The sequence below is a fragment of the Apus apus genome, chromosome 27 (assembly GCF_020740795.1).
Source record: "Apus apus isolate bApuApu2 chromosome 27, bApuApu2.pri.cur, whole genome shotgun sequence".
Lineage (NCBI taxonomy): Eukaryota > Metazoa > Chordata > Aves > Apodiformes > Apodidae > Apus > Apus apus.
In genome coordinates, this window is record NC_067308.1 from 1,518,298 (window position 1) to 1,542,798 (window position 24,501).

General features: G+C 57.4%; 2 protein-coding genes across 3 annotated transcripts; one reads left to right on the forward strand and one right to left on the reverse strand.

Annotated features, from left to right (window-relative positions):
- Positions 1-201: 201 nt before the first annotated feature.
- Positions 202-13,685, reverse strand: CCT3 (chaperonin containing TCP1 subunit 3). Its single transcript, XM_051641027.1, has 14 exons — positions 13,573-13,685; positions 12,038-12,099; positions 11,146-11,196; positions 10,984-11,046; positions 9,767-9,863; positions 8,875-8,992; positions 7,956-8,142; positions 7,356-7,505; positions 5,618-5,750; positions 4,368-4,449; positions 4,073-4,253; positions 2,964-3,209; positions 1,829-1,960; positions 202-528 (listed from the first exon to the last, which is right to left on the reverse strand). Exons 1-14 carry the CDS (start codon positions 13,601-13,603, stop codon positions 424-426), a joined length of 1,638 nt encoding a protein of 545 aa, XP_051496987.1. The 5' UTR covers positions 13,604-13,685; the 3' UTR covers positions 202-423.
- A 4,124-nt stretch (positions 13,686-17,809) lies between these two features.
- SSR2 (signal sequence receptor subunit 2) lies at positions 17,810-23,770 on the forward strand. 2 transcript variants are annotated; one of them, XM_051641127.1, is made up of 6 exons: positions 17,810-17,876; positions 19,168-19,322; positions 20,388-20,486; positions 20,615-20,723; positions 22,343-22,420; positions 23,066-23,770. In XM_051641127.1, exons 2-6 carry the CDS (start codon positions 19,168-19,170, stop codon positions 23,174-23,176), a joined length of 552 nt encoding a protein of 183 aa, XP_051497087.1. In that variant the 5' UTR covers positions 17,810-17,876; the 3' UTR covers positions 23,177-23,770. The 2 variants fall into 2 exon arrangements, with proteins under 2 accessions (XP_051497087.1, XP_051497086.1); XM_051641126.1 differs by lacking the exon at positions 17,810-17,876 and adding an exon at positions 18,803-19,062.
- Positions 23,771-24,501: the final 731 nt, after the last annotated feature.

The window sequence follows — 24,501 nt, forward strand, 5'->3', positions numbered from 1 at the left end:
GGGCACCCTGAGGAGTGGGCAGGGAGAGCAGGGGGTGGACAACCCTGCTGGGGGCCAGTGCAGATGGTGACCCAGGGTCCCAGCCCAGGGTCCCAGCCCATCCTGACCCACCCCCGGGCTCCCTGGCAGGACCCAGCCCCGAGCAGAACCTCTGCCACCATCCCCCCTCCTCCCTGACCCACACTGAAGGCACAACCAGGCTGAAATGAGGTGGTTTATTTTGGAGGCAACTCTTTAAGAACTTTAACAGTCCGGAGACACGAAGCATCAGCATCTCCTCCCCGAGGGACCCTCAGGACACACCAGCCCTTTCCCCTCCCTTCTTGGGGTGGTTTTTTAATCCCATCCCTCCCACCGACTGCAGACAGACTCTCCCCCAGCTCCACCCCAGGACAGGGTGGTTCCCTCCAGCTCCTTCCCCTCTCACTCCTGGGCCGCCTCTGGCGCCGCCGCCTGTTTGCTTTGATCATCCCCCTTCTTTTTGTGCCCAGACACGATGTCATCGATGCGGAGCAGGAGAACTGCAGTCTGGGGAGAGAAACCCACGGCCCAGCTCCAGCCAGGAGCTCATCACCAGGAATGCAGCCCCCCCCAGCCCCCCCAAACACCCTCTGCCTTTGGTTAAACGATCATCTGGGCACGTGCAGGGGACACGGTGCCCGGCAGGGACAGCCCCTGGAAAGGGGACACCAGTTGTGTCTGGTGTCCCTTCAAGGAGCTGCCTTTGATCCAACACCAGCACAAACTGCTCAGAACTGGATCATCAACACGGGGGAGGGGGCAGCTCATGTGAGGCTGAGGGAGCTGGGGGTGTCCAGCCTGGAGCCCAGGAGGTGAGGGGAGACCTGCTGGCTCTGCAGCTGCCTGAGAGGAGGTTGGAGCCAGGGGGGTCGGGCTCTGCTCCCCAGGAACAAGTGACAGGACCAGAGGAAAGGGCCTCAAGGTGCCCAGGGGAGGTTGAGGTTGGATCTGGGGAACAATTCCTTCCTGGGAAGGGTCATTAATCACTGGAATAGGCTGCACAGGGTGGTGGTTGAGTCTCCATCCCTGTTTAAGAGACACTTAGGAGCATGATTTGAGTTGGGTGATCATAGAATCATAGAATGGTGAAGGTTGGAAGGGACCTTAAAGATCATCAGGTTCCAACCTCCTGACTCTGAGCAGGGACACCTCCCACCAGACCAGGCTGCACAAGCCTCATCCAACCTGGTCTTGAACACCTCCAGGGATGGGGCAGCCACAACCTCCCTGGGCAACCTGTTCCAGCACCTTCCTACCCTCATGGGGAAGAATTTCTTCCTGATGTCCAACCTAAATCTCCCCTCTTTCAGTTTAAAACCATTACCCCTTGTCTTGTCACTGCCCTCTCTGGTGACAAGCCCCTCCCCAGCTTTCCTGGAGCCCCTTCAGGCACTGGAAGCTGCTCTAAGGTCTCCCTGGAGCCTCCTCCTCTCCAGGCTGAACATCCCAACTCTCCCAGCCTGGCTCCAGAGCAGAGGTTCTGGTTGGACTCGATGATCTTAAAGGTCTTTTCCAACCAGAACCATCCTGTGGTTCTGAGGCTGCTTGAAGGGTCCCAAGGGCAAAAGCTCCCAGGGCCACTGAGCAGATTCCAGCACTTTGCTGGCACCAGATTTCTCACCCAGGACCAGGAGCAGCTCCTGCTCAGCCCAGCAAGCAGGAAAAGCTGGGACCAACACCACAGACTTTAGCCACAGGATCAAAAACTCAACCCTCCTGAAATCCCAAGTGGGGGTTCCTCAGGTGCTGCAGCCCCCCCCCTCACCCCACAGCCCCCCCGAGACTGCAGAGCTCACCCCCTCCTCACCTCCACTGCTGTTTTGTAGGTCTGCAGTTTGACTGCCAGTGGCTCCCAGATCCCCAGCTCCTTCATGTCCACCAGGGCTCCGGTCTCGCCGTTCACCCCCCAGGTCTGGCTGCCTTCCTGAGTGTGCTTGGCCTGGAAGCAGAAGGACAAGTCACCACTGAGGGAGTGTGACAGCAAATCCACTTTCTGGAAACTCAAACCCACCTTGGGCTGAGGAAATAGTAAAAGCTCATCAGAAGTTTCTCAATTTTGGAGTTTTTACAAGAGACTGAGCAGCCTGAAACAAGGATCTCAGGAGTTACACCTGTTCTCTTTTTCAGCTCCAGTGCCTCCATCAAGCCATGCAAATTCCTTCTCCATGCTTACAGATTTGGCACAAACCTTCAGGAACAAGGTTTGTAGCCCACCTGATGCAGAAAAGCCCAACAAGAGCCTTCCAGTCACTGGGTCACTTCAACAGGGGTTTCCTGTAACGTAGAGGCTAGAGCTCCTGAGCTGCCCCCTCAAGGGCCTGAGAAGCTGCTCCACCCCCAGCAGGGAAAGATGGTTGATGTGAGGGTGAGACACAGCAGGAACCATCCTCTTCAGATGGAATCATCAAATCACTTTGGTTGGAGAAGACCTCTAAGATCACCCAGTCCCACCATTCCCCCAGCCCTGCCCAGTCCCCACTGCCCCATGTCCCTCAGCACCACATCTTGGAAACCCCTCCAGGGATGGGGACTCCCCCCTGGGCAGCCTGGGCCAGGGCCTGACAACCCTTCCCAGGAAGGAATTGTTCCCCAGATCCAACCTCAACCTCCCCTGGGCACCTTGAGGCCCTTTCCTCTTGTCCCGTCACTTGTTCCTGGGGAGCAGAGCCCGACCCCCCTGGCTCCAACCTCCTCTCAGGAGCTGCAGAGCCAGCAGGTCTCCCCTCACCTCCTGGGCTCCAGGCTGGACACCCCCAGCTCCCTCAGCTGCTCCTGCTCACACTTGTGCTCCAGCCCCTTCCCCAGCCCCGTTGCCCTTCCCTGGACACGCTCCAGCCCCTCCATGTCCTTCTTGTCCTGAGGGGCCCAGACCTGCCCCCAGGATTCCAGGTGTCCCCTGCCCAGTGCCCAGCACAGGGGGACAATCCCTGCCCAGCTCTTACCCTCAGTGAGGTCAGCACACGGATGGTACTAGCGCCGCAGTTCTGGATCAGCGTCCGGGGAATGACTTCCAGAGCTTGGGCCACTGCCCTGTAGGGCCACTGCTCCACACCAGTCATGCCCTTGGACTTCTCTGTCAGTGCATGGGCCACGGCCATCTCGGTGGCTCCTCCCCCCGGCACCAGCTGCGGGTCCACCAGGACGTTGCGGCAGACCTGCATGGCGTCCTGCAGGTTGCGCTCCACCTCCTGGCAGGGCAGGACACGCTCAGAGCGGGCAGGGAGCCCCAGCACAGCACAGCCTGGTTGTGCCTGCCCTGCCCAGCCCACAGGATGGGAATGTCTTGGTGCTCCAGAACACAGAATGCTTCAGGTTGGAAGAGATCTCAAAGCTCATCCAGTCCCACCCCTGCATGGGCAGGGACACCTCCCAGCAGCCCAGGCTGCTCCAAGCCCCATCCAACCTGCCCTTCAACACTGCCAGGGATGGGGCAGCCACAGCTTCCCTGGGCAACCTGGGCCAGGCTCTCCCCACCCTCACACTCCACAATTCCCTCCTCATCTCCAACCTCCAGCTCCCTCTCCCAGTTTTCATCCCTCCCCCTCATCCCATCCCTCCCTGCCCTTGTCCCAAGCCCCTCCCCAGCTTTCCTGGAGCCCCTTCAGGCACTGGAAGCTGCTCTAAGCTCTCCCTGGAGCCTTCTCCTCTCCAGCCTCAACACCCCAACTCTCCCAGCCTGGCTCCAGAGCAGAGCTGCTCCAGCCCAAGGATCACCTCCTTGGAATGACCATCACTGGAGACCACCAAGGTAGGACACACAAGGAGCCATTTTGCTGCATCCAGTCCCACCCCCTGCCATGGGCAGGGACACCTCCCACCAGCCCAGGCTGCTCCAAGCCCCATCCAACCTGCCCTTCAACACTGCCAGGGATGGGGCAGCCACAGCCTCCCGGGGCAATTCATTCCAGTGCCTCCCCACCCTCTCAGTGCAGAGTTTCCTCCTCAGATCTCATCTCCATCTCCCCTCTGCACTTGCTTCACCCACCCAACAGCTGCTCAAAAGGCAGCAAGGATTTCTGGACCCCAGCACAGGAGGGAAGTCACCACTCACCGCCAGGATCTCCTTGCTGGCTCCACGCAGGATGATGGTACAAGCCTTGGGGTCTTTGCAATCAGTGATGAAGGCAAAATACTCATCTCCTATTTTTTTAACTTCAAAGAGCCTGGCTCCAGTGCCCACGTCCTCCTCCCGCAGCTCGTCTGTGCGACTGACGATGCGAGCCCCGCACGCCCTGGCACAGAAACAAGGGGCAGGTTGGATCTCACAGGTAAAACTGGGGAGAGAAGAACCAGAACTTCACACCCGAGGCAACCAGAATGGAGTCCAGAGAGGAGACAACACTGACCTGGCAATCCTGTTGTTGTCTGTCTTCCTCACCCTGCGGATGGCAGTGATGTTGGCCTTCATCAGGTAGTGCTGGGCCAAGTCTGGAATCAGGTTTGTGCAACTTCAGTGATGGATCAACAGTGTCAGGACACCATGAACCAGGACAGATTTGGAGTTGAGCTGCTAGAAAGCAGCCCCATGGAGAAAGACCTTGGGGTCCTGGTGGACAACAAGTGATCCATGGGACAGCAGTGTGCCCTCCTGGCCAAGAGAGCCAATGGTGTCTTGGGGTGCATTAAGAACAGTGTGGCCAGCAGGTCAAGGGAGGTTCTCCTCCCCCTCTGCTCTGCCCTGAGGAGACCACATCTGGAGGACTTTGTCCAGTTCTGGGCTGCCCAGTTCCAGAGGGACAGGGATTTACTGGAAAGAGTCCAATGCAGGCTACAAGGATGATGAAGGGGCTGGAACATCTGTCATATGAGGAAAGGCTGAGAGACCTGGGGCTGTTCAGTCTGGAGAACAGAAGACTGAGAGGAGACCTGATGAATGTCTATAAATATCTGCAGGGGGGTGTTAAGAATGGGCCAGTCTCTGTTCAGTGGTGCCTGTGACAGGACGAGGGGAAACCAAGTGACAACACAGGAAGTTCCACCTCAAGATGAGGAGAAACTTCTTTGCTGTGAGGGTGAGGGAGCCCTGGGACAGGCTGCCCAGAGAGGCTGGGGAGTCTCCTTCTCTGGGGACTTTCAAGACCATCTGGATGTGTTCCTGTGGGATCTGCCCTGGGTGTTCCTGCTGCAGCAGGGGGGTTGGACTCTGATCTCCAGAGGTCCCTGCCAACCCCTAAGATTCTATGATTCTATGAAAATGTATGTCTTTTAAAGTAAAAAGTATTATAGAAAGATCTCAATGTAGCTTCTTAAGCTGAGGTGCAAGGGGAAATCAGTGCAGCTTTCCTTGCTGTGCCAGACTCCTCCTCACTTGTATTTTGATATTGTTTCTAAATACTGGAAAAGCAAAACATGATGGGAAGAGTCAATGCAGAGAGGGCACCCCAAGAACCAGCTTCACTGCCTGCCATGTTGGGCTGCCTTCTAGAAAACTAAAAAACAAACCAAAACCAGGGTCAAGTTCAAAATCAGGTTTGGGGGAGGGGGGTTGTGTTGTTTAGTTTGGTGTTGGGTTCTTTTTTAAAGTTACTGAATATTTAACACACATGAAGCTTATCATGACAAATCCAACATAAAGAGGGATCCCAGGAGCTCTTACCAGAAATTCCTTTCTCTGTGATGACCAGATCAGGTTTGACTCTCACCAGGTCCTCACAGATCTGCTGGATGTACTCCTCCTCCATCTGCAGGATGCGGGCAAAGTCTTCCTCCCGGGTGATTTCAATATCAGTCTGCACAGAAAGGGCTGTGAGCACCTTCCTCCCCACCCAGGACACAGACCCCCTGGCCTGAGCCATCTCAACTCCTCCAACATTGCCTGGGCACAACTGCCCACTGCAAAACACCCATCAAATCAACTCTGATGCTGTGTCAGTTCAACATTAATTAAAGCACAGAGTCTGTCTCTGGCTCTTGGCCACCACTCAGACACAAAATCTCTGCAGCTGCTTCAGGGAGCACAAGCACTGGAGCCTCAGTTGTATTTTCCTGCTGATGCCACAGCACCACTCCCTGACCTGTGCAAAAGGTCCCTGAGAGGCAGGACACAGAGAAAGAGCCTTTTGCTGCTCATCCTTTTAATCAGCTGTCAGGATTTGTTGGCTTTACTAGTCTTAAAGGAAAACCTGTGGACATCTCTCACAGGACTGAGGAGAGGTGGGCTGGGAACTGGCTGAAGGGCAGAGCTCAGAGCGTTGTGGTGAGTGGAGCAGAGTCTGGCTGGAGACCTGTGTCCCGTGGTGTCGACCAGGGTCACTGGAGCCCTGGGACAGGCTGCCCAGAGAGGCTGTGGAGTTTCCTTCTCTGGAGACTTTCAAGACCCATCTGGACACATTCCTGTGTGACCTGCCCTGGGTGTTCCTGCTGCAGCAGGGGGGTTGGACTCTGATCTCCAGAGGTCCCTTTCAACCCCTGTGATTCACTGCAGAGTCCAGCCCTGATCAATGTATTAATTACTGACACTAGATGAAGGGACAGTGTCCCCTCAGCAGATTGGCTGATGATACAAAACTGGGAGGGTGGTGACACCCCAGCAGGCTGTGCTGCCATCCAGCATGACCTGGGTGGGAAGAAACCTCATGGAGTTCAACAAGGGCAAGTGTAGAGTTCTGCATCTGGGCAGGAACAGCCCCATGGATCAGTACAGGCTGGGGCTGACCTGCTGGGGAGCAGCTCTGGGGAGAAGGACCTCGGGGTCCTGGTGCACAACAGGCTGATCAAGAGCCAGCCACGTGCCCTGGTGGCCAAGAGGGCCAGTGCCACCCTGGGGGGCATCGAGAGGAGTGTGGCCAGCAGGTCAAGGGAGGTTCTGCCCTGGTGAGGCCTCACCTGGAGAACTGAGTCCAGTTCTGGGCTCCCCAGTTCAAGGACAAGGAACTACTGGAGAGTCCAGCACAGGGACATGAGGGTGATGAAGGGCCTGGAGCATCTGCCCTGTGAGGAAAGGCTGGGAGAGCTGGGGCTGTTCAGCCTGGAGAAAAGGAGCCTGAAGGGAGGGTATAATAAACTCAGTATCTCCAGGGGGTGTCAGGAGGGTGGGACCAGGCTCCTCTCAGCAGTGCCCAGTGACAGGACAAGGGGCAATGGGTACAAACTGGAGCACAGGAGGGTCAAGTTAAACAGAAGGAGAAACTTCTTTCCTGTGAGGGTGACAGAGCCCTGGGCCAGGCTGCCCAGGGAGGTTGTGGAGTCTCCTTCTCTGGAGACATTCCCAACCCAGCTGGACATGTTCCAGCGGGATCTACTGTAGGTGATTCTGCTCTGGCAGGGGGGTTGGACTAGGTGATCTCAGAGGTCCCTTCCAACCCTGACCACTCTGACTCCATGCCTGGCTCTACCTGGCTCTCTCCTTTCTTGTACTCCAGGGAACAGTCCAGCAGGACAATGCGTGGGTTCTTGATGAGGCGCCTCATCCTGGGGTGGGTGACGTCCTTGTTCACCATGATCCCACGCAGAACACACGAGTCTTCACTGAACCCACCTGGAATCTGGCAGGCAAAGGAAGAGGGAAAATGAGGCAAGTCAATCTGCTCTCCAGAAACCTCTGCTCCATCCATCCCATGGACTGGAAAACTCTTTCCAGTAGCCCCAATGCATCCAGGTCCCAGTCTGGATTAATTTTAAGAGCACGTTGACATAGATGAAGTGAAAAGCTGTGGAGAAACTGGAGAAACTGCCTCCCCATCCCAATCCTAGGCAACATGTGCTTGGCAGATGGAAAATAAAACAGCTTAAATTATCTTTTTGACCAAGATTCTGAAGGAGTTGAAATAACTGCCCCTGTTTTCACTATAAACCAACAAGACCAAAGGCACAGACCAAAAAACCTTGCAGACAGTAGATCCGTGGCACCACGTTCTCCCTGCTGCATCCTGCGAACTGGGAGCCTGGAAGGGGAAAGGGGCCCACGGGTCAGACACAGCTCAGGCCACACTCACCTTTTCCACTTTGGCATATTTTTTAATATCAATTTCCTTCCTGCCATTTTCTTCAAACTCCACGGTCCTCACGGCGTCCAGCGCGATGCTGCAGGCCAGGTCGGCCCAGCGGTTGATGGCCTTGGTGTTGATGGCACTCTTGATGATTTTCAGCATCATCTCCTTGTTGTTCACATCTACTGGAGTGCTGACCCCAAGGGAAACACCAAACAGCACCAGGACCGTTATTCCAAGCTATAATCAAGTCATAACCCCACTGAGTCACTCTCCAATTATACTGTGTCCAGTTCTGGGCTGCCCAGTTCCAGAAGGAAAGGGATTTACTGGAAAGAGTCCCATGCAGGCTACAAGGATGATGAAGGGGCTGGAACATCTGTCATATGAGGAGAGGCTGAGAGACCTGGGGCTGTTCAGTCTGGAGAAGAGAAGACTGAGAGGGGACCTGATGAATGTCTATAGATATCTGCAGGGGGGTGTCAAGAATGGGCCAGTCTCTGTTCAGTGGTGCCTGTGACAGGACGAGGGGAAACCAAGTGACAACACAGGAAGTTCCACCTCAACATGAGGAGAAACTTCTTTGCTGTGAGGCTGAGGGAGCCCTGGGACAGGCTGCCCAGAGAGGCTGGGGAGTCTCCTTCTCTGGGGACTTTCAAGACCCATCTGGATGTGTTCCTGTGGGATCTGCCCTGGGTGTTCCTGCTGCAGCAGGGGGGTTGGACTCTGATCTCCAGAGGTCCCTTCCAACCCCTAAGATTCTAAGTTCTAGTGGGAGGTGTCCCTGCCCATGCAGGGGGGTTGGAACTAGATGATCTTCTAGGTCCCTTCCAACCCAAACCACTCCATGATTCTAGGATTCTACCACCATGATTCCCTGAGGAAGCACCCATGACCACATCCCACAGCCCCAGCTCACACTTACCCAATTTTCTTCAGGATACTGATCATGTCATCCAGGGCCTTGCGATAAGCCCCGATGATCACAGTCGGGTGCATCTGCTGCTCGAGGAAGTGCTCAGCAACTGAGAGCATCTCTCCAGCTAAAACAGAACCCAAAAAAACATCAAAATGTAACAGAGAAGTCAGTAGAGCAACCAAGAGCAAAGACAGAAGACCAGAGAAGTACTTGTTATCCATGTAGGGAGCTCTAACATCAACTACTGCTCTCTCCTAATTAACTGTGCCTTTAATTTACAGGTTGCCCAGAGAAGCTTTGGCTGCCCCAGCCCTACCCTATTCTATGATTCCACCTCAGGGAAAGAACACAACTTTCCAAAGCATGGAGGAGGATGTAAAGAGGTGGGGATGGGTCTGTTCAATGAAGTCACAACTGATGGGGTAAGAAGGAATGGCCTCAAGGTGCCCAGGGGAGGTTGAGGTTGGATCTGGGGAACAATTCCTTCCTGGGAAGGGTTGTCAGGGCCTGGCCCAGGCTGCCCAGGGGGGAGTCCCCATCCCTGGAGGGGTTTCCAAGCCCTGGAGATGGTGCTGAGGGACACGGGGCAGTGGTGGCCTTGGCAGGGCTTGGGGGAATGGTGGGACTGCATGATCTTAAAGGTCTTTTCCAAACAAGATGATGCTGGGATTCTGCAATGAACCCAGCATTCTCTTTCATGGTGAAAAAACAACAAAAGGATCAATTTTAGGGCTGGTAACTAATGAATTTTTGTCTTACCAAGGCACAATTACCAGGCTCTGATGAGCAAAAAGGGCCAATTTCAGCCTTAACCCTGACAGATGGACCTGATGATCTTAAGAGGCCTTTTCCAACCTTAAAGACTCTATGATTCTATGATCTTGTCCCCCCTCCTTACCCAGGATGATCACAGATGTGGTCCCATCTCCAACCTCCTCATCCTGGGTGCGGCTGATCTCAATCATGGATTTTGCAGCTGGATGCTGGACCTGGATCTGGTCAGGAGCAAGGGGAAAGGTTTTATTCCAGAAATACTGAAGCTGAGACTTCACACATGGCTCAGAGGAACAAATTCCAGACCTTGGGACAACCAAAGGCATTCTGCTGAACTACTGCAAAGGTTTTTCTTCCCCTTCCAAATAACAAGCCCTTTTATTTCACAATGTTGGGCTTCCCACAGTTTTTCAGGGATTATGATTTTTGTGATGTTATTTTAACTTGCACAGGAAGGCAGCAATGATTTAAACCATGAGCCAGCAACATGCCCTGGTGGCCAAGAGGGCCAGTGCCATCCTGGGGGGCATCAAGAGGAGTGTGGCCAGCAAGTCAAGGGAGGTTCTTCCACTCTGCTCTGCCCTGGTGAGGCCTCACCTGGAGAACTGAGTCCAGTTCTGGGCTCCCCAGTTCAAGGACAAGGAACTACTGGAGAGAGTCCAGCACAGGGACATGAGGGTGATGAAGGGCCTGGAGCATCTGCCCTGTGAGGAAAGGCTGGGAGAGCTGGAGCTGTTCAGCCTGGAGAAAAGGAGGCTGGGGAGGGGTATCATAAACTCAATTATCTCAGGGGGGTCAGGAGGGTGGGACCAGGCTCCTCTCAGCAGTGCCCAGTGACAGGACAAGGGGCAATGGGCACAAACTGGAGCACAGGAGGGTCAAGCTAAACAGAAGGAGAAACTTCTTTCCTGTGAGGGTGACAGAGCCCTGGGACAGGCTGCCCAGGGAGGCTGTGGAGTCTCCTCTGGAGACATTCCAAACCCAGCTGGACATGTTCCAGTGGGATCTACTGTAGGTGATCCTGCTCTGGCAGGGGGTTTAGCTGGATGATCTCTAGAGGTCCCAACCCCCACCATTCTGGATGCAAAACAATTACCAGAGAATTTACATCACTTCTGTAAAACCTTCAAGAAAACCCACCACCCTGGGATCAAACCTGCTTATATGTGAGGAGTGTTTGCTGAAGTATTTAACACCTCCCCAGTAAGGACCCATCCTGGTACCAGTGCTCATTGCTTGCTGGCTCAGAAGATGAAATAACTGGGCCTGGCAGCTCTGGGACTGTCCCTGGAGGACTCTGAGTCCCACGTTCAGCAAGACAACCCTTGAGGAGAAACTCACTTCTCGAAGGATGGCGTTGCCATCGTTGGTCATCACAATCCCCCCCATGGGGTCCAGAAGCATCTGCAACCAACAGAGAAGCAACATTTGCACTTCAAGAACTACAGTCTCTACTAAATGTTTTCCAGCCTGCAGCACAGGTGTTTCACCACAAGGTCTTACCTTCATCATAGCTCTCGGCCCCAAACATGTTCTGATAATGTCAGCAATGGTCTAGGAGGAAGAAAAGAAATGAGGCAATGCAGGAGGGTGTCAAAAAGTCTGAAAAATCCTACAATCTGCATGAAAAAAAAGCAGCCACTGCAAAGTATAAGTGACTCAACAACTCTGCAGTTGCTGGGATGCAGCAGAAGTTAAGGACTGTGTGGAAAGTAGAACACAGGGATCCTAAGAGCCCTGGCACCAAACTGCATCAGCAGCTAAATGAGATGGGAACATGATCACACCTCTGGGTGCTGCAGAGGAAGGTCAGGGGGGCATCTGGTCACACTGCACCCCTGAGTGAACAGGGAAAATTTTCTTTCTTATACTGCTTCTACTCTGGAGTCATAAAGACTGAGAAACCCCTGGTTCAGATCCAGCTTTGCCTCTTAAATAGAGAGAGGGAGAGACAGAGACAGACAGACACAGACAGAGAGAGATGGAGAGGGAGAGAGAGACATGAAGAGAGAGAGACAGAGAAAGAGAGAGAGAGAGAGAGAGATAAGAGAGACAGAGACAGAGAGACAGAGAGAGACAGACAGAGAAAGAGAGAGAGACACAGAGACACAGACAGAGAGAGAGACAGAGAGAGAGACACAGAGACAGACAGAGAGACAGAGAGAGACAGAGACAGACAGAGACACAGAGAGAGACAGAGACAGACAGAGAGACAGAGAGAGACAGAGACAGACAGATGGGGGAGAGAGAGACAGAGACACATGCAGACACATTTAAAGAAAAAAAACCAAAAACAACCCCCCCCCCCAAAAAAAAAAACAACAAAAAACCCCACACAAAACAAACAAGAAACCCCACCACTAAACCAAAGTAGCCTGACATGAGAATGTGGTACCTTAGCAGCAGTGATGTTTCCAGTCTGGACTTTCCTTCCAGACTCACGTTTCATATTCTGACCTAAAACACACAGAAAAAAACCCCAAAATATTAAAGCACAAATAGAACTTTAATTGGATCTCACAGACAAGGCCAAGGCTGAAACAGTGATAGTGACAATATCCCAGACACCCTCTCAGCTACACACACTCCATGTGACCAGTTCTGAATTCCCAGTTTATGATATAAATGCCACAGCTGCCATAAACCAGGGCATTCATAGAAGAGTGTCAAACAACATTTCTTATTATAACAGGATTCCTGATTAGCATCATCACTCAAGACTTTGCAACTCTGAAAGATTCCCCCAAGAATATTAAACAGTGACACACCAGAACCTGCCAGAGCCCACAAAGCCTTGGAGCTGCTGCACTATAGCTCCCAGGCAAAAAAGTTACAGATACTCACACAGAGAAAGTAGAGCAATAGTTTAAAATTAAGTTTTAGATTTCAATTAAGTGTTGCTCAGCCTTTGGCACCCGGGGGTGAGCAGGCACTGCTGTGCCACAGACTCACAACTATATCTGGGGACTGTCAAAAGGGTCTCTCCTAAAGAATCCCTGGGCTTGGTGCTTTGCTTTTCTTACATGCTGAGACTGGACGGGCATAGATTTAATTCAGAAGTGGATGTCTGTGTGTATAGATTTGTAAGGCAGAACAAAGGAACAGCAGAAGCAGCACCAGGAACTGGGTGAGGACAGCTCAGCATGAGCTGCCCACGTGCACTGGCAGCCCAGGAACCAGCCCTGTCCTGGGATGCTGCAAAAGCAGCAGCATCAGCAGGTCAGGGAGAGGATCCTGCTGCTCTGCTCTCATAATGGAGTCACTCGCAGGTAATGGTTTTAAGCTGAAAGAGGGGAGATGGAGATGAGATTTGAGGAGGGAATTCTTGGCTGTGAGGGTGGGGAGAGCCTGGCCCAGGCTGCCCAGGGAAGCTGTGGCTGCCCCATCCCTGGCAGTGTTGAAGGGCAGGTTGGATGGGGCTTGGAGCAGCCTGGGCTGGTGGGAGGTGTCCCTGCCCATGCAGGGGTGGGACTGGATGATCATTAATGTCCCTTCCAACCCAAACCGTTCGATGGCTCAAAGAACAAGGGGTGCAGGCCGGCACCCCAGGGCCACCACTGCCCGGCTCTGGGGTAAAAGCAGAGGTAAAAGCCCTCCCCTTTCTCTGGGCAGAAAGCAGCGGGAGAGACGAGAGGGAGAAACTCGAGCAGAAAGAAACTCCCCCCCATCGTGGAGGGCGGCGAGAGCCTCCCGGGGCGGACCGAGCCCAGCGCAAAGTGCCGAGGAGCGGCCGGGAGAAGCCGAGGCCCGGCGGGGCCGGTTCCCTGAGCGCTGGGGCCGGTGCCCCGAGGCCTCCCGCGCGGGGAGCGGGGCCCGCGGGGCCGAAGCGCCTCGGGACGGGCCCGGGACCCCGCACGGGGCGGCGGGAGGAGGCGGCGGCGCGTGTGAGGGAAGGGACCCCCCCCCGTGGCCCCCCGGGCCGGCACTCACTGAGCACGAGGACGGGCCGCGGCCCCAGCATCGCGGCGGCTCGAGCGGCGGAACCTTCTGGAGGCCTGAGCGGCCGCACCCCCCCCCCTGCCGGCGCACCCTACGCGCCGCCCGCCCGCACCGACCAATCGCGGCCCGCCTCGCGGGCCCGCCGCCCAATCAGAGGGCTCGGACCCGCCCCCTCCCCGCCCCCCGGCGCCGCCAGCAGGTTTGGGTGAGAGGCGAGACCCCGGCGCCTGCAGCCGCGGCGGCCCCGGGAGGCACTGCGCATGCGCGGCGGCCGGGGCGGCCAAGGGGGTCCGGGGGGGGGGACTGGGGGGTCCGGGGGGAGCCCTGGGGGGGTCTGGGGGGGGGGTCTGGGGGGGCGCTGCCCTCCCGGTGCGCCCCGAGAACGGCGGAGCCGCCATGCGGGGCTGTTCCGGGAGCGGGGAGGGCGCTGGGGCCGCGCGGAGGGCAGTTCCCCCCCCCCCCCCCCGCCGAGTGGTCTCGCCCGCCGCGGGGCATGACGGGAGCGGTCGTGCCGGGGCCGCGGCCCGAGGGGGGAGCGGAGGGGCCCGAGGGGGGAGCGGAGGGGCCCGAGGGGGGAGCGGAGGGGCCCGAGGGGGGAGCGGAGGGGCCCGAGGGGCTCCCGGTGCCCCGGGGGCTCTGCTGTCCCCTCGGAGCAGAGCTCGGCCTGCGGCTGTGAGACATCCCCATCTGGCACGGGGCACCTTGTCGGGCCCGCCCGGTTGTTCAGAGTTAATTGCAGGGAAAGAAGGGAACAAAACCAGTTGCCTTTGCGCTTTGACAGCCGGGGGGGCCTAAAAAAGTTTCCAGCTTGTCCGGGAAGTTGTGGAATCCTGGGGGCAGGTCTGGGCCCCTCAGGACAAGAAGGACATGGAGGGGCTGGAGCGTGTCCAGGGAAGGGCAACGGGGCTGGGGAAGGGGCTGGAGCACAAGTCTGAGCAGGAGCAGCTGAGGGAGCTGGGGGTGTCCAGCCTGGAGCCCAGGAGGTGAGGGGAGACCTGCTGGCTCTGCAGCTGCCTGAGAGGAGGTTGGAGCCAGGGGGGGTCGGGCTCTGCTCCCCAGGAACAAGGGATGGGACAAGAGGAAAGGGCCTCAAGGTGCCCAGGGGAGGTTGAGGTTGGATCTTGGGAACAATTCCTTCCTGGGAAGGGTTGTCAGGGCCTGGCCCAGGCTGCCCAGGGGGGAGTCCCCATCCCTGGAGGGGTTTCCAAGATGTGGTGCTGAGGGACATGGGGCAGTGGGGACTGGGCAGGGCTGGGGGAACGGTGGGACTGGATGGTATTAAAGGTCTTTTCCATCCCAAACAATGCCATCATTCTATGATTCCCCCCCCCTCCAATTTTTTCTGCTCAATAACAAGGCTTTCCCTTCCTCCTGTTTCTTCCAGCTTACGTGGACCCAACAGCCAGGAAGAAAAATATATACAAAAAGTATAAACATCTGACAGCCAATTTCTGCTTGAGTAAGGTGCTTTGCAGAGAAATTCAAGCCTCTTCTTTGAGAAATGCTCTGAGCTCCTTAGGCTAAGGACAGGTATTTTCTCAGTGTTTGGTTGCTTGGGTCCTCATCATAGAATCATTTAAGCCCTGTGATGCTTTCCAGAGTCTGCATCTTGGGTCAGCTTTGCCTGGTTCAGCAGGGACAGAAGGAAGAGAGAACCTGGAGAGCTGTTGGCAAAGGCTGGGAGTGGAGAACTTTGCAGAGAGAGCACGAGGTGGTCGCTGGGGCTCTGGAGAGGTGGATCCATGGGCTGATCATTTGTGTGTGTGGTTTTGGGTCATCTGTGTGTTGGTTTGGGCCCAACACAACAACACAGAACCAGCCCCGTGGTCGCTCACCCAACTCCCCCCTCACCCTGGGATGGGGAGGAAAAACCCCACGAGGAGCTTGTGGGTCCAGACAAGGATGAGGAGGGTTTGTTCTCTCCCTCCCTCACTCCTTCCCTCCTTCCCTCCCTCACTCCTTCCCTCACTCCCCATTTACAGTCTCGGGCAAAACAGACTCAACTGGGGGAAAAAATAATACTTGAATGCTATTCAATCACACACAGGACACGGACACACAGAGCAGGGCCCACATACATCACCCCACCCCTCCCTTCTTCCTGGCCCAAATCACTTTGTTCCCCATTTCTCTCCCTCCTTCCCCCCAGCAGCACAGGGGGATGGGGATGGGGTTTAGAGTCAGTTCACAGGCTGGTGGTTCCTGCTGCTCCTTCCTCCTCACGGAGAAGGATTCCTCACAGTCCTGCCCTGCTCCCCACGGGGTCCCTCCCATGGCAGAGTCCTCCACCAACCTCTCCTCCATGAGTCCTTCCCACCAGCCCCGGAGCTGCTCCAGCGCTGCCCACAGAGTCATGGGAGCTTGGGGAACAGGCACCTCCCCTGGCCCGGGGGCTTCCACAGCTGCAGCATCCGAGTCCACTGGCAGCAAATCCGAGTCCACTGGTCACAAAATCCAAGTCCAGTGGCCAAGTCCACCCCTCCTGGTGCCTTCAGGGAATGTCTCACCACGTTCCTCCATGGATGCAGGGGCACAGCTGCCATCTCCCCATGGGCTGCAGGGAAACTTCTGCTCGGGCACCTTCTTCCTCACCAACCTCAGGATTTCCCCCCAGCTCTGCTCTCACCCCTCCAGCTCCGCTCCCTGCTCAGGTTTTATCTCAGTTCTTTCAAATGTTGATCCCAGAGGTGCATCCGTTGTGTCTCTCCAGTGGCTCCTTGGCTGGTTTTGGAGCTGGGGGAGCTTCTCAGCTTCTTACCAGAACCACCCCTGGGTGGTCCCTCTAATAAAACCCTCCAAACCAGCACAGTGTGTGAGAAGGAATGTGTGTTCAGAGGAGGGGATCTGTGGCCCTTCTAACCCCAGAGACCTGCAGGCAGCTGCCTGAGAAAGATGGGAACAGGGGACCTGACCCCACAAGGCTTCCACCAGCAGGGAACATCCCACCCAGTAGCTTTCTGTTTTGGCACCAGTTTGGCACCAGGGAGGCCCTGACGTTTCCTAATCTGTGGGAACCAGAAGGGTGGAGCCCCCCTGGGGTGGGGTCAGTTCAGCACAGGGTCAGTAACACACGAGGGGAGAGCTCTGGGGTCAGGGCTCCCGCCCCGTGTGAGATGATTTCAGCCCGGATCCCCTGCCCTGCCCTCGTCCTCCCCTCCCTGGCTGCTCCATGCAGCTGGCAGCCCTGCTGAGCTGGGCTGTGCTGCTGCTTCTCCTGGTGTCACTCGTGCTGCTGCTGCTGCTGCTGGTTGAGGTTCTGCTGCGGGCGCTGCTGGTCCTCGGGCTCCTGCTCTATGTCCTTGGCACCAGCTGAAGGCTCAGGGGGGAGGGCACCTCTCTCTGCCTCGTTGTTCCCACAGCTCTGCAAGAAGGAGATGAGAGGAGAATCACAGGAACAGGTGGGGAGGGGAGGTGTGGCCTTCTTCTGCCTTCCTGTGTTGCGTCCTTGCTTGGCAGCTTTGTCTTCTCTCCCAGGGCAGCAGCGTCACCCCCGGGCCTCCCCCACAGGGTCACTGGGGTGCAGCATCCAGGCACAAGGACATGGAGGGGCTGGAGCGTGTCCAGGGAAGGGCAACGGGGCTGGGGAAGGGGCTGGAGCACAAGTCTGAGCAGGAGCAGCTGAGGGAGCTGGGGGTGTCCAGCCTGGAGCCCAGGAGGTGAGGGGAGACCTGCTGGCTCTGCAGCTGCCTGAGAGGAGGTTGGAGCCAGGGGGGTCGGGCTCTGCTCCCCGGGAACAAGTGACAGGACAAGAGGAAAGGGCCTCAAGGTGCCCAGGGGAGGTTGAGGTTGGATCTGGGGAACAATTCCTTCCTGGGAAGGGTTGTCAGGCCCTGGCCCAGGCTGCCCAGGGGGGAGTCCCCATCCCTGAGGGGTTTCCAAGATGTGGTGCTGAGGGACGTGGGGCAGTGGGGACTGGGCAGGGCTGGGGGAACGGTGGGACTGGGTGGTATTAAAGGTCTCCAACACAAACCGTTCCATGACTCTGCTCTGCGGTTCAGAACCACCTGCCCCTTCTCCCCGAGGGAAAACCGGGTCCCGGCCCGGCCGGTGCCTGCAAACCCCGCAGCGCTGGGGGCGGGGCTGGGCTGGGCTGGGCTGGGCTGCGCTGGGCTGGGCTGGGCTGGGCTGGGCTGGGCTCTGCTCTTTGTTCTCCGGGCCCCGCGGGTCCCGGTTCCCGGTTCCCGGTCCCGGACTCCACTTCCCAGCGCGCCCCGGGGCGGAGCCAGGGGCCACTTCCGGTCTGACGCACTTCCGGTGCCGTGCGCTGACGCGGCCGTGCCGGGAGCGCCGGGACGGTGAGAGGGGGGGGGGGGGGGGGGGTCCCGGGGCCGCTGGGCCCGGCGGGGCCGTTGTTTTCCGTGGGTCTGAGCGTCCCTGCGGGTCTCGGGCGGGGCAGCCCCGGGTGGGAGCGCGGGGTGCGGGGTCTGGGGGGTCCCCAACACAGGGAGGACACGGAGCTGGTGGAGAGAGGCCAGAGGAGGCCCCGGAGATGCTGGGAGGGCTGGAGCAGCTCTGGAGCCAGGCTGGGAGAGTTGGGGTGTTGAGCCTGGAGAGGAGAAGGCTCCAGGGAGAGCTTAGAGCAGCTTCCAGTGCCTGAAGGGGCTCCAGGAAAGCTGGGGAGGGGCTTGGGACAAGAACTTGTAGTGAGAGGACAAGGTGGAATGGCTTTAAAATGGAAGAGGGGAGATCCAGGTGAGACATGAGGAGGAAATACTTTCCAATGAAGGTGATGAGACCCTGGCCCAGGTTGCCCAGGGAAGCTGTGGCTGCCCCATCCCTGGCAGTGTTGAAGGGCAGGCTGGATGGGGCTTGGAGCAGCCTGGGCTGGTGGGAGGTGTCCCTGCCCATGCAGGGGTGGCACTGGATGAGCTTTGAGGTCCCTTCCAGCCCAAACCAGTCTGTCATTCCATGGTACAAGGACCGTGTGGTCCCCTCGCCCCTCTCAGGGCAGCTCCAGCGATGCTGGGCTCGGGGACGCTGGGACACGTGGCCCGAACCCGGGACTTGGGCCCGTGCGGCCGCTGGACGGGGTTGGTGGCTCCTCAGTGGCTGAGCAGGAAAGAGCAGCAGATGTGGGGGATGAGGGGCTGGTGCTTTCTGAGAACAGGGAATCTGATGGAACGAAGTGCTGTGTCACGTAGTGCTGGGAAGCTGCCGTGCTTCACAAGGGCAATTAACTCTTAATTTCTACAGCTGGAGAAACTGTCAATTGTCAAACCTGCTTCTCTGAAATTTGCTAGAAGAGAGTTTGTGATCTGAGACTTTTGCCAGTTTCTGAGACGTGATGAAGAGCAGTGATTCCTGCTGGGGCTTTGGGAAGGGAGGAATTGTCCTTCCTTCCCTGCCTGCTGAGCTGGGACACTCTGGGTCAATTCTTACCTTCTGCAGGAAAATGCACCAGGATTTCAGGGGCACCTACAGACTCATGTGGGGCCAGAGTGACTTTCTGCCAGCTTGGGATGATCCCTCAGCAGAATTCCTGTGAGGGACACACGAGTTCTCTCACTGCACCCAGACTGTCTTGTTGTCTTGTTCTTCTTTTAGCAACGAAATGATTAAGGACATTCTGTTTTCTTTGGCTTCCAGATGAAGCTCCTGCTCCTTGCTGTGTGTGCCCTGCTCTCTGTGGCTCACTGTGAGGAAGGGGCCAGGCTCCTGGCCTCCAAGTCCCTCTTGAACAGATATGCAGTGGAGGGCAAGGACCTGACTCTGCAGTACAACATCTACAACGTTGGCTCCAGGTAAAACCCCCTCCAGGCTCCAGCATCAGGAGCAGATGTGGGGGTGTCTGGGACTTCCTGGGCTCCATGAGGGGCTTGGCTGCCCCAGCCCTGAGCTTGGCACGAGAGCTTGAAGCTTTGGCTCTGTCCTTTGCCTTTTGCTTCTTCTGTTGTCCCCTCCTTTCCCCCCTGTCTCCTTTCCCCTCGTGGCTGCTCCAGGACCTGCAGCCCCTCTCGTGTCCCCTCACATTCCATCCCCTCCCCCTCAGCCTCCCTTTCCTGGCCCTGTCAGCTCTTTTTCCCCCTCTGCTTTCCTGCCCCTTTTCCAGTTCCTCTCAGCTTTGCCTTCCCCTTCCTGCTCCCTCCCTGTCGTTCCCCAGCACCATCCTGGGCTGTCCCTGTCATCTCCTGGTGCCTTTTTGTGTTTCAAAAACCAGTTCTTCCACCTGCTGTAGAACTTCTGTTGCCCCCAACACAAGGAGGACAAGGAGGGGATTGTCCCCTCTGCTCTGCTCTGGGGAGACCCCCTGCAGGGCTGGGAACAGCTCTGGGGTCCCCAACACAGGGAGGACATGGAGCTGCTGGAGAGAGTCCAGAGGAGGCCCCGGAGATGCTGGGAGGGCTGGAGCAGCTCTGGAGCCAGGCTGGGAGAGTTGGGGTGTTGAGCCTGGAGAGGAGAAGGCTCCAGGGAGACCTGAGAGCAGCTTCCAGTGCCTGAAGGGGCTCCAGGAAAGCTGGGGAGGGGCTTGGGACAAGGGCAGGGAGGGATGGGATGAGGGGGAGGGATGAAAACTGGGAGAGGGAGATTGAGGTGAGACATGAGGAGGGTATTCTTCCCTGTGATGGTGGTGAGACCCTGGCCCAGGTTGCCCAGGGAAGCTGTGGCTGCCCCATCCCTGGCAGTGCTGAAGGGCAGGTTGGATGGGGCTTGGAGCAGCCTGGGCTGGTGGGAGGTGTCCCTGCCCGTGCAGGGGGTGGGACTGGATGATCTTGAAGGTCCCTCCAACCCATCCCATGACTGTGAGCTGCCAGCCTTCCCTGGGGCAGTCCCCAGGAGCAGAGCTCCATGTTCTCCCCTCTCCCCAGTGCTGCTCTGGACGTGGAGCTCTCGGATGATTCTTTCCCGCCGGAAGATTTTGGCATCGTCTCTGGGATGCTCAACGTCAAGTGGGACAGGATTGCTCCGTATCCTTTCCTGCTTGGGAATCTCTCCCAGATCTCCCCCTTGCCCCTCAGCCCCCCATGACTCCCCAGCCTCCCTCTGTCCTCCCAACATTCCCAACCTCCCCTGTTCCTTAACGCGGGGCTCTCAGCGCCAGCAACGTCTCCCACACCGTGGTCCTCAGGCCCCTCAAGGCTGGATACTTCAACTTCACCTCTGCTACCATCACCTACCTGGCCCAGGAGGGTGGGCAGGTTGTGGTGAGTGGGTCAATTATAGGATCCTGCCCCAAACCCCAGAGCAGAAACACCCAGAGGTGCCCTTAGAGCTGCTGTTGCACATCCCTGTGCCCTCGTGGGCTCTGCTGCAGGAAGAGAAGGTGCCAAACACTCTTCTCCCCCCCTTTTAGTGGTCAGGGTGAGGCAAAAAGCAGAGGGCAGAATTGTCCTGTTACCCCCCCTCCCAAGGGAAGGTAAAAGGGGATTAAGGAAGACAGACTTAAAGGCTGGAAATGAAAACTGGAGCAGGTTTATTGGAACACAGAGAGGGGAGTAACAGGGGATGGGAACAGATATAGACAAATACAAATAAACACCAAGGCTGAGCTCACAGGGGTGCAGGAAAGCTGGGGAGGGACTTGCAGTGACACCAAACTGTGGTGACAGGCTGGAGGGCAGGGGTGTCATCCTGAGGGACCTGGACAGGCTGGAGAGCTGGGACCCTGTGAAGCACATGGAGGCAACAAGGCCAAGTGCAAGGTCCTGCACAGGGGTCGGGGCAACCCCAGGCACAAAGCCAGGCTGGTGGGAATGGATGGAGCAGCCAAGGAGAAGGACCTGGGGGTGTTGGGGCAGGAGAAGCTCAACATGAGGCAGCACCATGTGCTGGAGCCCAGAAACCCCCTGTGTCCTGGGCTGTCACCAGCAGCGTGAGCAGCAGGGCCAGGGAGGGGATTGTCCCCTCTGCTCTGCTCTGGGGAGACCCCCTGCAGGGCTGGGAACAGCTCTGGGGTCCCCAACACAGGGAGGACATGGAGCTGGTGGAGAGAGTCCAGAGGAGGCCCCGGAGATGATGGGAGGGCTGGAGCAGCTCTGGAGCCAGGCTGGGAGAGTTGGGGTGTTGAGCCTGGAGAGGAGAAGGCTCCAGGGAGACCTGAGAGCAGCTTCCAGTGCCTGAAGGGGCTCCAGGAAAGCTGGGGAGGGGCTTGGGACAAGGGCAGGGAGGGATGGCATGAGGGGGAGGGATGAAAACTGGGAGAAGGAGCTGGAGGTTGGAGATGAGGAGGGAGTTCTTGGCTGTGAGGGTGGTGAGACCCTGGCCCAGGCTGCCCAGGGAAGCTGTGGCTGCCCCATCCCTGGCAGTGTTGAAGGGCAGGTTGGATGGGGCTTGGAGCAGCCTGGGCTGGTGGGAGGTGTCCCTGCCCATGCAGGGGGGTTGGATCTAGTTGAGCTTTAAGGTCCCTCCAACCCAGCCCATCCCATGATGGTGGCAGTGATCGGTGTCCAAGGGTCCCTTGTGTCAGGGCTGATCTGGGAGTGGGTCCCTGGCTCTTCCCAGCACCCAATGGACTCATCCTGCAAAGCACATGGTGACCTGATGGAACAGGAGCCTCCTTCCCAGGCCTTTGAGTGCAGCAAAGCAGCAAGAAATAAAGGAGCAGGAAGGCCACGGGCTCCATGTCTCCTGGATTTTATGGAGTGTGGCAGGAAGTGGCAGGGAACTGTGACCCCCCCAGATCCCCCAGGAGTTCTCTCCAGGCCCTCCTGGCAGTCCCACACAACAACCCTGGCCCCTCAAACCACCAGGTGCTCACACTGCTCAGGCTCTGCTGCAAGAAGGGAAGGGGATTCATGGGATCTTCTCCCTCTGCCTTTTCCAGGTGGGCTTCACCAGTGCTCCCGGGCAGGGAGGGATCCTGGCTCAGCGGGAGTTCGACAGGAGGTTCTCCCCTCACTTTGTGAGTGTCTCAGGGACTGATCCTGCACAGCCCAGTGTCCTGGTTTGAGGAGCCCCAGCACGGGGCTTCTGGGCAGTTTGGGGGGGGTTTGGTTTGCACCACGCTCACCTGGGAAGCTCCAGTGTGGGTTGCAGTTAAGCCCTGTGAGCTTTCCAGAGGAATGTCCCAGGAAAAACAAAGAGTTTTCATCCCAGTTGCTTCTGTGAAGGACCTGGGGCTGTGGGATTTGAGCCAGAAGCTTGAAGGGTAGAAGGTCTGTTGGTGCAACTCATCTCCATGTGATTTCCAGAGCCTGAAGGGGCTCCAGGAAAGCTGGGGAGGGACTTGGGACAAGGGCAGGGAGGGATGGGATGAGGGGGAGGGATGAAAACTGGGAAAGGGAGCTGGAGGTTGGAGATGAGGAGGGAATTGTGGAGTGTGAGGGTGGGGAGAGCCTGGGCCAGGTTGCCCAGGGAAGCTGTGGCTGCCCCATCCCTGGCAGTGTTGAAGGGCAGGTTGGATGGGGCTTGGAGCAGCCTGGGCTGGTGGGAGGTGTCCCTGCCCATGCAGGGGGTGGGACTGGAGGAGCTTTAAGGTCCCTCCAACCAAATCCACCCATGGTTTTTTATTTGTTCTGACTTTTCCCCTCTCCATCTCTCCTTCCAGCTGGACTGGGCAGCCTTTGGGGTGATGACCCTGCCCTCCATCGGGATCCCACTGCTGCTCTGGTACTCCAGCAAGAGGAAGTATGACACCCCCAAGACCAAAAAGAACTGAGCCAGGTCAAATGCCCCCACCCCCCAGAGCTCAGGAAGGAAGGAACATGAACCCCCCAGAGCAGCAGCCTGGGGGGGGGGTCACCAGCCCCCCCTGGGCAGCAGCAAGAGGGAATCAACGGCTCCAGTGGCTGCAGTGGGATCATCTTCTGCATTTGATACATGAAATAAGCAAAAAACGTGAACCCAAGTGAAAATCCCAACCTTCCTTGTCAGCCTGTTGGGAGCAGGGACCCCTCCCTGCGTGGCAGCCGTGGTGCTGCTGCCTCTGAGGTGGAAACACCCACAGGGGTTGGTTTGTGGGGCTGCAACTCCAGTGTTCCCAGCATCTCTGCCTCCCTTCAGCCCAGGGGCTCTTTGCCCTCTGCAGCCTTCCCTGGGCCTCTGGAAACATCTGTGGGAAGGAGCAATAAGGTGCCCAACTCTCCTGCCCGACCTGCTGCTCTGCTTGGTGGGGCACAGCAGGTCCCTGTTGATGCTTGTTCTCCAGGAAGCCTCGTTGTATTTTGCTGTTTCTGTTCTTTCTGGTTGCTCTGTGAAGGGGGAGGGGTGTGTGGAGGTGCTGAGGGTTTTGTAATAAAATTAACACCATGAAGGAGCCTCTTTTCTCCTGCCAGGGAGTCCTGCAGTCCTGCCTGTCTTCAGGAGCAGCTCAGGGGCAGCCAAGTCAATCATAGAATCATCAGAGAATCATGGGATGGTTTGGATTGTAGGGACCTTAGAGATCATCCAGATCCAACCCCCCTGCATGGGCAGGGACACCTCCCACCAGCCCAGGCTGCTCCAAGCCCCATCCAACCTGCCCTTCAACACTGCCAGGGATGGGGCAGCCACAGCTTCCCTGGGCAACCTGGCCCAGGCTCTCCCCACCCTCACACTCCAGAATTCCCTCCTCATCTCCAACCTCCATCTCCCTCTCCCACTTTCCATCCCTCCCCCTCATCCCATCCCTCCCTGCCCTTGTCCCAAGCCCCTCCCCAGCTTTCCTGGAGCCCCTTCAGGCACTGGAAGCTGCTCTCAGGTCTCCCTGGAGCCTTCTCCTCTCCAGGCTCAACACCCCAACTCTCCCAGCCTGGCTCCAGAGCTGCTCCAGCCCTCCCAGCATCTCTGGGGCCTCCTCTGGACTCTCTCCACCAGCTCCATGTCCTCCCTGTGTTGGGGACCCCAGAGCTGTTCCCAGCCCTGCAGGGGGTCTCCCCAGAGCAGAGCAGAGGGGACAATCCCCTCCCTGGCCCTGCTGCTCACGCTGCTGGTGACAGCCCAGGACACGGGGGGTTTCTGGGCTCCAGCACATGGTGCTGCCTCATCTTGAGCTTCTCCTGCCCC